This window comes from Prionailurus viverrinus, chromosome X (genome assembly GCF_022837055.1).
Source record: "Prionailurus viverrinus isolate Anna chromosome X, UM_Priviv_1.0, whole genome shotgun sequence".
Classification (NCBI taxonomy): Eukaryota; Metazoa; Chordata; class Mammalia; order Carnivora; family Felidae; genus Prionailurus; species Prionailurus viverrinus.
The window spans coordinates 1,282,159-1,299,293 of record NC_062579.1 but is presented as its reverse complement, the minus strand read 5'-3'; the positions used below and the strand labels follow the sequence as shown (position 1 = coordinate 1,299,293).

Genomic DNA, 17,135 nt, shown 5'->3' with positions numbered 1-17,135 from the left:
ATGGCTGTTTTGCAGCGTGAAAGACGTGATGTGTGTATCCCCAGGGCCTGGCAGGAAAGGACCATTGAGCAGAGGTCGCTGACACTTGAACATGCCCCGTTTGTGCCTTGCACCCAAGCTGGCTCTGATTTACAGAGCCCTGAAGGCAGTAATGCCTAAGGGAGGAAGCTGGATGGCTGTAGGATCCTTCACTCAGCACACAGGGGGAAGGCCGGCAATCTCCAAGAAATCTACAGCTCATTCCTGCCTCTAAGAGCAACAAGGAGTCTTGCTAATTCAAGTGGGTTCAGGATGAGCTGCCTCTTGAATTACTATACAGCTTATAACATATGGTGTGGTGAACCAATCATCTAGCCTTCCAACAAAAACATCTCCCCAAGACAAATTTTATCCCTGGGAGTAAATTAGGATGAGGCCCCACGGACCATGTTGTGGTTCAGTATTCCCAACCACCAGTCTCCTCAATTTTAGAAGTAAGCACTGGTGACCTGTCTGTAGCAAATTTGCTTCAGAAGACCTCACGCTCCTGTCATCCGCAGCTCCACATCTCAAGTCCGTATCTTCAGTATAAAATCATTCCAGCGAAAAGGCTTAGAGAACGAATATAAATGCTAGAAATAAAAGGGGCACCTGGGTGGCTTAGTAGGTGATTTCACAGTCAGTGAATTCGAGCCCTGCATCAGGTTCTGTGCTGACAGCTCAGAGCCAAGAGCCTGCTTTGGATTCTGTGTCTCCCTCTCTCTCTGCCCCTCCCCTGCTCTAGCTCTGTCTTGCAAAAAAAAAAAAAAAAAAAAAAAAAAAGAATAAAAATAAATAAATAAATAAATAAATAAATAAATAAATAAATTTTAGAAATATCAGTTTAAACCATTTTTATCACTACTATTGACATACGAATTGAACGTGAACTGCATACCCCCCACATTGTCTTTTATGCTAACCTATCACAAGAAGGCGCCAGTTTCCACTGGGAAATTCTGAACTGAAAGGCATTTGAATAAATTTCAGAAACATTGCCATTGCTTTGGTCATTGTCCTGCTCCTGCCGAGTCTGAATCCATTTCTCACACAAAGGTGGTAAGACCTTCTTAAGTTATTCAGGATATGCTGGCCAATGACACAACACATATAAATGAGGTCTTCACCTCCTTAAAACAATCTTTTTTTTTTTTTTGTACAAATGTTGCTATGATTCTTTGGTGACACATTAATGCAGATCTTTCAAGATGTGTGGCCGTCACCCGCAGCGAATCAGGTATCACATGTGACACAGTCTGAGGACAACTGTACCCAAGGATGGGTTTACCTAGATGTTTTCAATCTTTGTGTATTCAGGCAACGTCATGGCAAAAGCTTTTTGGGAAACAAATGCAGTATTTTCACTAATACTGACTGCACGTGCTACACCAACGTGAGCAACAGGCATTTCCTCTGGGACCATCTATTTCGAAGAACAAACCCTTCTGTAATAACTCAATAACCCCAACTTTCAACCGCGGTGTTGCTCGAACATCTTAAGTCTCTAGTTCTGCCAGAAAATTGCAGATGCCTGCATCTCATCCACATGAATGACACAGGCTTCAATACCCTTAGGATCAAATTGCTCTTGGTTCCCTCCCAAAGCCACATGCGGAGGGACCCATTAAAATGCCTTGTAATCATATGAATATTCATACACTCTATAGATTCCTCCACTGCTGTCAAAATACCACCTGTTGAAAAGAAGTGATTCATCTAGAAGCCGAGTCTGATCCCTGACCCCTGTGATTCTGCAGGGGCCACCGTATTATTAATGTCTCCTGTTTCTGAGAGATTGCTGGTGGATGCAGACGGATGGGCGAGTGTTCAGCTGTTAGAGCAAATTTGGCAGACAGAAGACTGCTGTGTTCTAGCATGAGTGGACAGGTCTGCAATCCCAGGGAGCACCTTCTGAGTCCGGGATGGCTGCTCCCTTGCTTAGAAAACACAGCGAGGTTAACCCACGTGGTAAGAGCTTTTTCAACCACGCAAACTGTGGCCCACTGTTGACTTATGACGCTAATTTAGTGTCACAGCCAGTTCTTAAAAAATAATACACAACAGGGATACCTGGGTGGCTCAGTCGGTTAAGCGTCCAACTTTGGCTCAGGTCATGATCTCGCGGTCCGTGAGTTCGAGCCCCGTGTCGGGCTCTGTGCCGACAGCTTGGAGCCTGGAGCCTGCTTCGGATTCTGTGTCTCTCCCTCTCTCTGCCCCTCCCCCACTCACACTCTGTCCCTCTCTCTCTCAAAAGTGAATAAACGTTAAAAAAAATTAAAAAAAATAACACACTACAGGGGCACCTAGGTGGTCAGTTGGTTGAGTCTTTGACTTTGGCTGAGGTCATGATCTCACAGTTCCTGAGTTCGAGACCCACATGGGGACTCACTGCTGTCAGTGCAGAGCCTACTTTGTATCCTCTGTCCCCCTCTCTCTGCGCCCCTCCCCGACTCATACTTTCTCTCTCAAAAAGAAATAAAACATTACCAAAAAACACACACACACACAACAGAATAAGATGCAAAGTGGAGCGCCTGGCTGGTTCGGTCGGTTAAGCATCTGACTTCAGCTCAGGTCATGATGTCACTGTTTGTGAGTTCAAGCCCCGCCTCGGGGTCTGTACTGTCAGCTCAGAGCCTGGACCTGGTTTGGATTCTGTGTCTCCTTCTCTCTCTGCCCCTCCCTCGCTCTTGCTCTCCGTCTGTCAAAAATGAATAAATGTTAAAAAACTAAAAAAAAAAAAGAGTAAGATGCAAAGTATCAGAAGCAATCATGCTGCTAAAAAAAAAAGAATCGTTCCAAGAGACTTGTTTCAATTAACAATCTATGTATATCTTACTGGATGACAACATAACATGTATACCTTATTAAGTTCTAAAACTTTTGCATTAGATCACAAGTCAGTATCCCCTTCTAAAAAAGTCTGGGGGCAAAACAATAATTGCAGCTTTTGTCCCTAAAGTCCCCATCGACACTCTAGTACGTTTCCAAGTGTCCTAGGAGACATGTGTTTTAGACTCTCTCAGGGAGCTTGTTAAAAGGAGATGTTCCTCAGCACGGCTCAGTAGCAACCTCAAGAGAAAAGATGGGCAACCTTCGGTTTTAACAGCAGCCTCGGTTCTTGTAACAGTCTGAGCAGCCATTATTCTGGCTGTGCGGGCCAACAAACCTACGTAGGCACCGATAACCCAATGGCACCTCTATACGCAAGTGATTTTGACAGACACTTAAGAGCATGACTGCCAGCTTAAAATCTTCCGTCCAGACCCGCATTACATCCTTCCTCCTGCCATTGAGCTGAAACCCGGTCTCTGCAGCCTTTGGTGCCGGAACAACTCACGCTCCCAGCATGCACACGGCCAGTGACTGCCCAGACCCAATGTGTGATTTTCAGATGAAATTTCCACTTTTCTCAGGGCACCTGGGTGGCACCTGACTCCTGATTTCAGCTCAGGTCATGACCTCATAGTTCATGAGTTCAAGCTCTGCATCTCGCTCTGCACTCATGGACTGGAGCCTGCTTGCGATTCTCTCTCCCTCCCTCTGTTTCTGCCCTTCCCCCTCTCTGTCCCTCTCTCTCAAAATAAATAAACTTTAAAAAGAAAAAAAGAAACATCCACTTTTCTCTAAGGTGACAAATGGAACAGAATGGTTCTGTTTTTGACAGTAGGTGTTCGTGATATAGTTCCTACTCAGGAATGCCACCAACCCTTCTCTGGTTGGTGACTGCCCTTGCTGACTGCAACCCTCAACACTATGCATGAAAGGGGTCCTCACGGACCTAAACGAGATCATCAGCTTCCCCCTTTCTCCTCACACAGTGGTTTTGCTCGGAAACTTGCATGGGGGATCTCCCCGTGTCCTTTGTGTCGCAAGGACATCTACACTTACAATGCTCGCTTGAAGAGTAATGACCGTGCTTACAATGCTCACTTGAAGAGTAATGACCGTGGTGATACTTAAAGCCCCTTTGGTCATGTGGGAGACCTTTCTGGCATGGTACCAGAAGCACAAGATGTGAGGGATATCGGCAGAGCTGTTCCAGCGAGAGCCCACGCCACTACGCTTCCTATCACGTGTCAGTCCGTTCTCTGCATCCTTCCTCCCAAGAGCCTGGCTGGACAAATCTGCTCTGCATGGAAGGGGAAACGTGGCTGGCAAGACCACACCATTTTTCCAACCTGTACGGAAATAACCAAACACTACACTTCACAGGCAGCAGTCAGGATAAAAGGTGATACCGACCGTCGAATGAACTGGGCCGCATCTGCCACCAGCCTCTGCATGAGGTTGTCGTAGGATAGAGGCTGCTGGGTGATCTCGTGGTTCCTCATCAGGAAGCAGTTCAGGGGCCGGAAGTAATGCAGGAAGCACACCAGAAGGCCCAGTATCATGGCGGCCAGGCAGAGAAGGCCGAAGAAGACCAGAGGGGGCACACGGACCAGCCCCAGGTACTTGAGCACCACCATAGTGAGGAGAGTGACCGCTATGATCTGAAGAGGGATGAACACCAGCAGCCTGATACCCCTGGTGAACACACTGCCTTCTCCGGGCTTGCAGTCCCTTAGGTTGGTCACAGGGATCCCATGGAAATAATCAAAGCCGTGGCTCAACGGGTGGTGACAAAAGTCACTTTTGTTGTGACAGTTCGTCCCAAGGTGCCACTTCCCTGAGAAGGAAGCGGGTGATAGGTTTAGACTCAATGAACACCCTAACTTGAACGTTAGCGTCTGATTCCCACCTGGTGAAAAGCGGGATCGCTCTGCACGTTTATTAGCCAAACGCCTACTATTCTGTAGAACCCCCTGGTTTTTCACTTCCTTCTCCACAAACAACAGGGTATTCACTACTCACTCTATCAGAAAACAAGAACTAATTTAGTGTCAAAAAAACCAAAAGAAAAAAAAAGAAAAATACCTAACATATTTGACAGGCAGGTGACAAAAATACACAGAAAAACACAGTGTCTTTAAAGACAGTTCCTTACAATTAAAGTTGTAGGACCAATTTGGTTTTGTCCCTTGAATATTAAAAGTGAAAATGAATCCTTTCTCAAAAAGCTGTACCTCAAGCATGAGCAAATCACACTCATAACTCAGCAATTATTTTAAACATCTATGAACATCTCTTATAAAATGTTAATTATACCACTAAATTGGTTGAGTGTCTCACAAAAGAAAAACATGATGGTTTAATGACAAGAGGTAGGAGGAAAGACAATGGTCATTTTGCTTCTATGAAATATTTTAGGATTCATCTGATGACCCACATAGACTTAAGCGTATTAACTAAAAAAGGAGGAATGTATCACTCCTATCAACTGAATAAAATCAATGTCAAGTGAGACAAAATCTAACATAATTTTAGCACTAATATATAAAATTAAAACACTCAATAGCATAGTGTGTGTATGTAGTTTCGTATGCTGTATGGCTATTTATAATTATTTATCAATCTATCATCTATCATCTGTTCCATCTCTGTATCTCCTCTGTCCATCCATCACCTATCCATCCACCCATCCATTCATTAATTTATCATCCATCTTTAACCGTCATCCATCTACTCATCATCCATTCATCCATCCATCATTCATCCGTCCATCCACCAATTACCCATCCATTCAACATCCATCCATCTAACCATCTTCTATGCACCCATCCATCCTTCCATCATCCATCCATCATGCACCCATCCATCAACCCAATATCCATCCATCCATCATCTATCCATCCACCCATTATCCATCCATTATCCACTCATCTATCCATCATTCATCCATCCATCATCCATCCATCCATCCATCATCTACCCATTATCCATATATCCATCATCCATCATCCATCCCTATATCCATCACTCATTCATCCCTCCATCATTCATCCACTCATCCACAATTCATCCATTCATCTACCCATCCATCATCTACTTCATCTGTTGATCTATCCATCCTTACCTCTGTCACCTATGTCATCCACCTTTCCATTTATCCATACATTCATCAGTCCATCCATCTATCATTATCTATCTATCTATCTATCTATCTATCTATCTCATTTATGTACCTATCCATCCATCCATCCACACACACACACACACACACACACACACACACACACACACACTGACCGTATCCTTACATTCAAATAGCTCAGATAGGTGTATTGCATTTTAATTGAAATGGAGATCATTTGTTCCCTATCTGAAGTTGTGCAAACTGTATGCATGATGTCATCCGTAAGAAGGCAGTCACCATGTCCTGTCCCAGGCCCTCGACTCCCACTCCACAGCTGCCCATACCTATGAGAGCTGTTGAATAGCCTTGACCCTTGAGAAGCTTGGCAAACGTGATCTCGCTGGTGGGAAGTCCTCCAGATGAGGCCGAGAAGAGATACACACCCACGAGGAACTCAGATGCCATTCCTGAAGCAGGAGAGATGAGCACTGAAACAGGAGTCTGGGGATGCCCTTAGGAGGCCAGCAGCCATGGCCACGGAGCCCGCAGATTACCTGATCGGATGGGGTAGCGGCCTGTCATGAAGGCTGCCCTACTCGGGGTGCACAGGGGTGATGCCGCCAGGTGCTGTGTGAGCTTCACGCCCCCTTCAGCCAACCGGTCAATATTGGGAGTCCTAGAACAGAAGACTCGTGTCATTCACGATGACCTTGACACATGCAGCTCCACTGTGGCTTTTCACAGTGCGTCACCTCTCCATCATCCAGGGAAACACCTAGGAGGATGCATGATGCAAGACAAACCATCCCAGTGCTTCTGCTCTGGGAACAGACCAGCCGATCCCATCACAGTTGTTGTGCACATGCTAGGCATTCTGTTCTGGAACCACGCTGAGCTCTCACCCCTCATCGTCCGCTGGGAATGAGGCCGCACCCTCTCTGCCAGCCCACCTTCTGTCCTGCAGGTCCTGGCACAGATGGGATTCTCCTGAGCTTCCTATGACCAAGCTTGTCCCTGGGGGGGTCTTGATGTGTGTGTGGGACACAGATCCTATCACAGCAGCTTGCTCACCATAAACGGACAGCTCGGCTCACTGCGTTCCGCGCCTGCACCATGGTGGTAACACACATCTTGCTCATCATGGCCCACAGCCCGGTGCCCACACAGAGTAGCCCTCGGTGGTGCACAGCGTCAAGGGGACAGTCATCTCCTCGCAGTGCTACCATCAACGTGCTCCCCCGCCCATGAATTTCATGTGTGCATTTGACAGTCAACTTCTTCCCTGTGCTTTTCTGCCTTCAGTCAGAGATTCAGAAGATTTAGAAGGACTGAATCTGTGTATCTGACTTAAACCTCCCCATCCCTAGACTGACGCTTTTTTTCTTCCTTTTGAGATTTGGTAGAAACAAAACCTTAAAGCTTGATTGTAATTTTTTAAAAAATTTTTTTTAATGTTTATTTTTGAGACAGAGAGAGACAGAGAATGAACGGGGGAGGGTCAGAGAGAGAGGGAGACACAGAATCCAAAGCAGGCTCCAGGCTCTGAGCTGTCAGCACAGAGCCCGACCCGGGGCCTGAACCCACAGACTGTGAGATCATGACCTGAGCCGAAGTCGGACGCTTAACCGACTGAGCCACCCAGGCGCCCCTGTAATTTTTTTAAATTAAGACAGCTGAAGAGGAACGGTTGTCTGTTCTCTCAGTGAACTTCAGGAATACATATATTGTTTTAATGTTTATTTATCTTGAGGGGGGAGGGGCAGAAAGAGAGGGAGAGAGAGAGAATCCCAGGCAGGCTCTATGTGGTCAGTGCACAGGGCCTGATGTGGGGCCTGATCTTATGAACCGTGAGATCACGACCTGAGCCGAAATCAAGAGTCAGATGCTTCACCGACTGAGCCATATGTATACTGAGGAATACACAGAATATTAAAAATAATAAATAAAATTTTTAAAATGAATAGACATGAATAAGAAAAAGTAAATTACTAAAAAGAGATGTACGGCAAGTGTCAAAAAGTAAGATCTACGCCATTTTTTACAAAATGAGGCGAACGGTGGGTGGAAAACTTATGTGGTCAATTGAAATCTCATCCTTGCCCATGTGTTTAAAACTCTAACAAATATCACAGGTAAGCTCACAGTTTAAAACAACAAGCAGCATCGGGACGCCTGGGTGGCTCAGTCAGTTAAGCTTCCGACTGTTGGTTTTGGCTCAGGTCATGATCTCACGGTTTGTGAGTCTGAGCTCTGTGTTGCACTCTGGGCAGACAGTGCAGACCCTGCTTGGGATTCTCTCTTCAATCTCAAAAATAAATAAACTTAAACAAAATTATTAAAAAATAAATAAGTAAAACAAAATTTGAATGACAGAGGGGCACCTGGGTGTCTCAGTCACTTAACTCAGTCAGTTAAGCATCCCACTCCTGATTTTGGGTCAGGTCATCAACTTATTGTTTCTTGGTTCAAGCCCCACATCGGGCTGTCTGCTGACAGTGCGCAGCCTGCTTGGGTTTCTCTGTCTCAAAAATACCTAAACATTAAAAACAAAACAAAACGTAGAGCAAGCAGCATCCAATGCAAAGGTTCAGTGTGGAACTGAGACACGTCTGGTTAAGCCTTGCACAATGGTTTCTCCTGAAAAGAAAAACGTATAGCCAATTTCTGTTTGATGTGACACATCACAATGAAACACCCCTTCCTGCTGCGTTGTCATGTAGAAGAGACGATGACGAGGCAGAGTGATGGCAAGAAAGTAAATCAGTGTCCTGTGGCACTTACCAGTGCGTCCATCCCCAAGCTTCACAGAGTCACTATTGATAGATCTCATGAGAAGATTCTATAAAAGCACACGATCTCTTTCCCCACCTTGTGTGATTCGGTTTGAACTGATCATTGCTAAGTAAGAGGAAGCTCAGGACCAGTTTATGTGATTGTTTTCTCATCGTTATAAAGAGAGAATGCTGTCTTGATGCCAATATTCTATTACTCAAGGACCAACTTCCTTTTTTAAACCAAAGGGCCCTTAGAATACATCTTACGTGAACCTAGTGTTACGCAGGAGGCTGAGAAATGAAATGCCCTCATCTGTCCCTGATTCTGGTCCCCACTGTCCTTCAAGCATCACCATGACCCCTGATCCTTGGAAGGTTCTGGAGTCATCCAACCTGACACATGCCTCTGGGCCACCTGTCCCGGCCAGGGTGGTAACTGTGGAGGCAAAAGAAGGAGGGATGGGGGCAGGGGGGCCACCCACTGGCACAAAGCCAGGTACCAGACAGAGAAAATAAAATAAAATGGTGAGCCAATGGGAAGAAGAGACGGAGGACGTGTGAAAGCAGGACAGTATCATTGGGTCAGACAGTCATTAGGAGTATCTTTCTAGTGGTCTCTCTGGGTTGATGCAACTCACTACCCATGTTCGAACACATCAAGTCCCGCCCACCTTCCCGACTCCAGTATCTGCCTGCACCCACGAGAAGTCACACATGAATGAGTGTGCCCTGAAGGGGTGGTCTGCACGCTCTGTGACTGTGTTCACATCACTGGGGACCACTGCCTACGAGCAGGGCCAGGCTTTCGCACGACAAGCACGTCATCGCACCTGAGGGTCTTGTTTCCATAGCACCCAAGATCTCCGATGCCAAGGTCGTCAGCCAGCAGGAGGACCAGGTTGGGCCTTGTGGCTGCATGGCTCTGGGCCACACTCAGGAATGACAGCAGGACCAGGCGAATCCTCATCCTCCTGCAAAGGGCAACGACAAAGACAGAAGTGAGGGACGCCAGCGCGCAATGGACCACCTCCTTTTCTGGGAACTTCTCCCAACCTGTCGCCCCAGACCATTTGTGCTGCAAGAACACAGACTCCGGTGAGCAAAGCACTTTATCCTCTTTCCAGGGTGTTTGCTTCCAAAACAAACATTTCTGTCTCCAAGGATAGTAATGACCTCTCATTTCTTTTTTTTTTTTTTTTATTTAAGTTTATTTATTTTGTGAGAGACAGAGAGAGAGTGACAGGGAGAGGGGCAGAGAGAGAATCCCAAGCAGGCTCTGCAGGATCAGCTCAGAGCCCGACATGGGGCTCGAACCTACAAACTGCGAGATCGTGACCTCAATGGAAACCAAGAGTTGGATGCTCGACCAACTGAGGCACCCAGGCACCCCGTGACCTCTCATCTCTACTCTACTACTTTTCGCTGACACATAGGCTCTGCTTGGAAGAAGGAAAACACAACCACCCGCCATCTTTTTTTGGCATGCGAGCTCTGTAATTAGCTAAAAGTTCTCTGTGTGAGCTCTGGATAGACGGGCACTTCATTAAGACCCAACTGTCAATGTCCTCTCCTTTCTAAAATTCGCTTCTTGTTTGTTTGTTTGTTTGTTTGTTTGTTTTTAAAGGGAAGGTTGGGTCAATGTTTCAAAACTCAAGGAGCACAAGGTTTATAGCCTGGGGCAGCTCGAGGTGCTGGGTAATAGGTCACACTTCGCCATCTCCCATCACTGTCTCCCCGCCTCCTAGACCAGGGTCTCTGTGCCCGTTCAACCTCCCAGCTGGAACCAGAAGCCTGGCCCTGGGAATCAGATTCTCTCCTCTACCAGAGGACGGGGCTTCCCAGTTCATTTTGTTCTCTGCCTCCGTCGCTCCTCTGGTTCCCGTCATCTACTGCTTTTGCAGCCCCGACCCTGTGTCCCCATCAAGTGAGAGCCAGAGCACTGGCAGGTGCTGTCCCGGGCATGTTGTTCGACAGGCCTGGTGGGTGGCAGGGAGGTGTGCAGGAGATGAAACTGGACGCTTCGCTGTGGGCACTAGGAGGGCAGCGGCTGGGTGAGCGAGCATCCAAGAAAACTGCGTGACACATAGCACCGACGTTTTTTCTGTTGAATTAAAAATGCCTCACTCCAAATGCCACCAAAACACAGGTTTAGAAGGAGACTACACTGCATGGTACGTGGTTGGAAGGTTCGATGGGTGACAAAAGGATTTGAAAAGGAGCATCCGTCTGTCGCTATGAGCACCGACACACACTCAAGCTTCTCAAGATTACTGAAGACACCCATTAGTAGTGCCTAGGAAATGCCCTGGGCTCGCATGTCAGGGGTCCCTAAGTGGATGCAACCCCTTGGAAATGCAAAACTAACACCAGTGACGGATAAACAAGCATGCTCCCTAACCTCCCGTCCCCACAACAAAGCAACGTGGGGCCTTCCCACCAGAGAAGGCAAGAGAACCACAACACCGTGCTTGTGTGCTTCTAACTACTTGTTTTCGTGCTTCCCTTAACCTGGACACTAAATACGCACAACTTCTTATCTGGAACCGCACTTTTGTGTGTGCACGTGCGCACTGTAAGCCCTCTGCCTACGCCTTCGTGAGCTCACCTACATGAAGAACATAGGAGCACACGCTCGTTATCATTATTTTAACTGTATTTCATCAGGATTAATTATTTATTGGGTAAATAAACGATGATTGATTATTGTGAACAGGGTTTCCCAGCCCTGATGTCACTGGCACCCTTGCTGTGGGGCTCATGGGTCACTGGACGATGCTCAACTGCACCCCAGCCTCGCCGCCTCGCCCCCTCTCTGCCAGCAGCAACAGAGGCCCCAGTGGAGAGGGACCGATGGATGCTCACCTGGCACCCCTCCCAGCATCTGTCAAATCATCTGCACGCACGTCGTGTGCTCTCCTAGCTGTGCAGCTCGGTGTCTACAGAAAGATTCGGAAGCCGCCGCCCATCTGAGTGACCACAGATTTCTCCTCTGCACCTACCCGTGTATCAGCAGTGCTTACAGATAATGCTCCGCGGCCATGACTGGCCCCCACCACTGACCTGGAGGAACACCTCCTTCCTCTCCCTCCTGACGCACTTCCGCTCTCCCCTCTTATGTCTCTCTCTCTCTCTCAAGCACCTTCCCTTCTCTTAAAAGCCAGCTCTGTTCTCCACTACCCTCTTCCTCTAGAGACAAGCAAGCAGGGAGCCATGGCTCATACAGCAGCCACTCTCCCACCCCTAACGCTGCCCTCAATTCTCTCTTTGGTGGCTTTTACTGCCTGCTTGTTAGCAAGTAGGGGGGGATGAGTGAAGGACTGTGGGTCAGGGGTCTTGTCCCCGCTCAGACCACCAGCAACAAGGTCTTGGGCATGAAACATGAGCTGCCTGTGCCTCAGTCTCATCCACTGTTCCCTGACGTCCTGTGTCTGCCACGGGGACTCAGCCGACGTGGTGGAAATAAAGGGCTGCCCTGCAAACGGGATCTCAGAGGTACATGCGTTCCTGAGTTCATCACGTTATTCACAATGGCCAAGACACGGGACCTACCCAAACATCTGTCAACAGAGGGACAGAGAAGATTCGGCACGCATGTGCGTGCACACACACACACAGTCAATGGACTATTAGTCACACACACACACACACACACACACACACACACACACACAGTCAATGGGCTATTAGTCATACACACACACACACACACAGTCAATGGACTATTACTCAGTCACACACAGACACACACACACACACACACATACACACAGAGTCAGTGGACTATTAGTCACACACACACACACAGTCAATGGACTATTACTCAGTCTCACACACACACACACACACACACACAATGGGCTATTACTCAGTCACACACACACATACACACAGAGTCAATGGACTATTACTCAGTCACACGTACACACACACACACAGTCAATGGACTATTACTCAGTCACACGTACACACACACACACACACACATACACAGTCAATGGACTATTAGTCACACACACACACAGTCAATGGACTATTAGTCACACACACACACACACACAATCAATAGACTATTAGTCACACACACACACACGCACAGTCAATGGGCTATTAGTCACACACATACACACACACAGTCAATGGACTATTAGTCACACACACACACAGAGTCAATGGACTATTAGTCACATACACACAAACACACACACACAGTCAATGGACTATTAGTCACACACACAATCAATGGACTATTGCTCAGTCTCTCACACACACACACACACACACACACACACACAGAGTCAATGGACTATTACTCAGTCACACGTACACACACACACACACAGTCAATGGACTATTAGTCACATACACACACACACAGTCAATGGACTATTAGTCACACACACACACACAATCAATAGACTATTAGTCACACACAAACACATGCACACAGTCAGTGGGCTATTACTCAGTCACACACATACACACACACACAGTCAATGGACTATTAGTCACACATACACACACACATACACATACACAGTCAATGGACTATTAGTCACACACACACACAGTCAATGGACTATTACTCAGTCACACACACACACACACACAATCAATAGACTATTAGTCACACACACACACACGCACAGTCAATGGGCTATTAGTCACACACATACATACAGTCAATGGACTATTAGTCACACACACATGCACACACACACAGAGTCAATGGACTATTAGTCACATACACACAAACACACACACACAGTCAATGGACTATTAGTCACACACACACACACAGTCAATGGACTATTAGTCACACACACACACACACACACAATCAATAGACTATTAGTCACACACAAACACATGCACACAGTCAGTGGGCTATTACTCAGTCACACACATACACACACACACAGTCAATGGACTATTAGTCACACACACACAATCAATGGACTATTGCTCAGTCTCTCTCTCTCTCTCTCTCACACACACACACACACACACACACACACACACACACACGCACACACAGTCAATGGACTATTACTCAGTCACACGTACACACACACACACACACAGTCAATGGACTATTAGTCACACACACACAATCAATGGACTATTGCTCAGTCTCTCACACACACACACACACACACACACACACACACACAGAGTCAATGGACTATTACTCAGTCATAAAAAGAAGAAAACAGTTCCATCTGCTACCACAGGGATGCACCAGGAGATATCACACCAGACAGAGAAAGACCAACACGGACTGAGCTCCCTCACAGGTGGAATCTTAACGCTCAGAGGCAGAAGAGAATGCTGACTAGGGGCACACACACAGGGCGATGTTGGTGCAAGGCTACGTGCTTTCTATTACACAACGAACACGCTGTGGGGACCTAACGGACAGCATGGTGAGCACAGTTAATAACAGTGTCCTTGCTTGCAAAGCACGTAGATGGCAGATTGTAAACGTTGTCACCACACACCAGAAAAATGGTGAATATGTGAGGTGGGCAGTGTGTTAATTAACTTAGTCGTGATAATCGTTTCACAACACATACGTATATAAAATCATCACCCTTCCACTTCAGATATATACAGTTTTGTCAATCATGCCCCAATGAAGCTGGGGCTGGGGAGAACATCGCCTTGCCTTCCCCTGAGGAAACGAAAAAGAAAGAGAAATAAAAGGTCTCCAAAATGATAAAGCCTGAGACAAACACCACTGGTTGTTTAGGAAGACATTCATGCATCCATACCTTTACAACTAAAAGCAATTCACTGGCAATTCAACCAAATCTGTTCCAATTCAACACACCTATGGGGTGAAAACTGGATAGAAGACATCATGACAGCCTCGGGTTGGGCTGGTTTCACAGGGGAAGGAGCCTCAGAATCACCCTGTAGGGCTCTGGCCGGCCACATCGGGGGGACCCACAAGCACAGCACCCTCAAGGGTGGCCTTCTGCAGGTGGCTTCTGCAGGTGAGGTGAGGTTTCGATCCTGGCCCCCCTGCCGGGTGGCGGCCAAACCTGGGCCGTGAATTCAGCCTCTTTGTCAGCACTTTGTGTTAAATGGAGATGAACATAACACTACCTTGTACGTGCCCTCAAGAAGATAAAACTATATGCTGAGTGCCGTGAATCCATAAGGGACTCATCAGTAGCGGCCAGTAGTCGTTGGGGGCAGTCATCACAGCACTATTACTACAGCTTTGCGTAGATGACAGTAAGGATGGGGACAGAGTTTGAAACAAAGAGGTGACCCCAGTGACGCCCTCCTGCTACTGATTCCCATCTTGGCTAATCCCGTCCCCTTGGGTGGGGCCGCACCTCCAGACTTGCTTGTAACGAACAGAATGTGGAAAACAAAGGCACGTGACGTCTGTGATGAGGTTGCAAAACCCCATGACCTCTGTGTGGCTAGCAGACTCCTCCTCCTGCTGGACTTGAAGGAAGTGAGATTGCACAACCGGACAGATGCCCCTCCATGACGAGGGAGTGATGGCGGCCTCCAGCCAATGGACAGCAAGGACCTGAGGCCCTCATGCCAACAGGCTGCAAGAAACAGCATCTGCCCACAACCACCTGAGCGAGCTCGGGCACGGATCCTTCGGATGACACACCGTTCCTGGCCGGTACCTCGGTGGCCACCCAGGGACCAGCTAAGCTGGGCCAGATTCCCCAACCACTGAACCTCTGGAGATAACAAACCATGTGCTTTGAGCTGCTGATGTTTGCCGTCATCAGTTGCATGGAAGCAGAAAACTCACACTGGGTACAATAGCTTTAGACATGAAGGTTCAGTTGTGCTAACGACATCCTGACAAAGGCTCTCTGTGGCGGGGGCTCACAGGCCACGCTTAACTTATTTTCAGAACACACTTCATTAGTAATGACTGGTCAGAATTTATGTAAGTAATTTAAAGATACATTGCCTAGCTCACCAACCATGTGAAAAATGAATTTTTGTTTTATGACTGAAAGTTGAAAATACCAGGAATGAAAAATGTACTTCTGGTAGCCCAGAGGAACACGGTTGACAGAGAGATGAAATGAAGCAAAATCCAGGCCCCTTGTGAGTCTTAAGTAACATTTCACCAAAAAAATCCAGCTGCTGAGAGAAGTTCTTTGGCCTACCCTGACTTCATCGTACACAAAAATCAAAACTCATTTTTTTTAGAATTTTGGTTTGCTGTGTTTTTACTTTTATTCTAAATGTACAGAAGGAAAATACATAAAGAAAGTATTCAGAGAACCGCTCAGGGGATCAGTTTCTTTCCGTGTTCCTTCTACGGTGTTTGTTGCGCACATGGCTGAATGCACAGCGTTCCCATAGCCACATGCCGTTTTTCTGTTCTTTGTTTTTCTGTGCAAAACTCACACTGTGAGCTGGGGAAAAGTCTGGAGGAATGGCAGGGATCAGAAACGGACGGCACTGTTAGCCCACAGAGGACACGGCGGACAGATGGTGACGAACTGAATCAGGGGGTGATGCGTGTGTGTGATTTGCATTCTCCCATCAACCTGTTGCTTTGTGGTGCCTGGATCTGGCAGAGGCTGGAGGAAATGTAAGCACAGTGGGCATGACTCCATAGAGATGTTGGTACCCAGATGAGGTGGGGGCAGGCGGGAGAGAACAGGACTGATTGGGGATACTATTACTACCACTATGCAATTAACAGGAGATGACATGTCAGAGAGAGAGAGAGAGAGAGAGAGAGAGAGAGAGACAGGGAGGGAAGGAGGGAGGGAGACAGAGAGAGACAGAGAGGTCAATGAGACTTCAAGCTTGCTCTCAGGAAAGATACGATCTGACCACAGTCAGGATCCATTGTACATATGAATCCTCCTTGGGAAAAATTTGTTCCAACTTTCTGTGCAAAATTTTGCTGAGATGCTTGTTAATTCAGGTGTAGACTTTTTTTTTATTGGCATTTAACCCAATAGGATGAATGCCCTTTAATAATTATTAATATCTATAGAGAATGAATTCCTGACTCACAGAGTGGGTTTGGTTAGCTCAACGTGACATTATGTCATTAATTATACCTCTAAAATGTGCCTGCAGTAGATATAGTTAGGACTCGGGTGAGACCTATCATCGAGCCCAATTAAAATTGTTAGGAAATTTAAGTCTGTTAGTAGCCATTTAGAATCTCACTGCATCTAAATCATTACTGTCTGAAGTAACCACAACTTATTTGTTCCCCACAAGCATGAACTAGAAAAAGGTGTTTATGAAGACGTTTCAAACTATTAAAACGTGGTTGATAAAAGTACTTTAAAAATAAAAGAAAGTGCTCTGCTGCTAACTATGAACAACGCACATTAATTTCTGAAAAACTGCATAATTTCCCTCCTTAAAAAATTATT

General features: G+C 46.7%; 1 protein-coding gene across 4 annotated transcripts in view; it reads right to left on the bottom strand.

Moving 5' to 3' along the window:
* The window catches only part of STS (steroid sulfatase), a 160,224-nt gene that overhangs the window by 75,972 nt on the left and 67,117 nt on the right, over positions 1-17,135 (bottom strand). For all 4 annotated transcript variants that reach the window (XM_047843541.1, XM_047843542.1, XM_047843544.1 and 1 more), the window contains exons 3-6: positions 9,579-9,719; positions 6,529-6,650; positions 6,319-6,441; positions 4,264-4,687 (exon numbers count right to left, since the gene is read on the bottom strand). In XM_047843541.1, coding sequence (XP_047699497.1) covers positions 4,264-4,687; positions 6,319-6,441; positions 6,529-6,650; positions 9,579-9,715 — 806 coding nt within the window. In that variant the 5' untranslated portion in view covers positions 9,716-9,719. The remainder of the gene's footprint in view (positions 1-4,263; positions 4,688-6,318; positions 6,442-6,528; positions 6,651-9,578; positions 9,720-17,135) is intronic.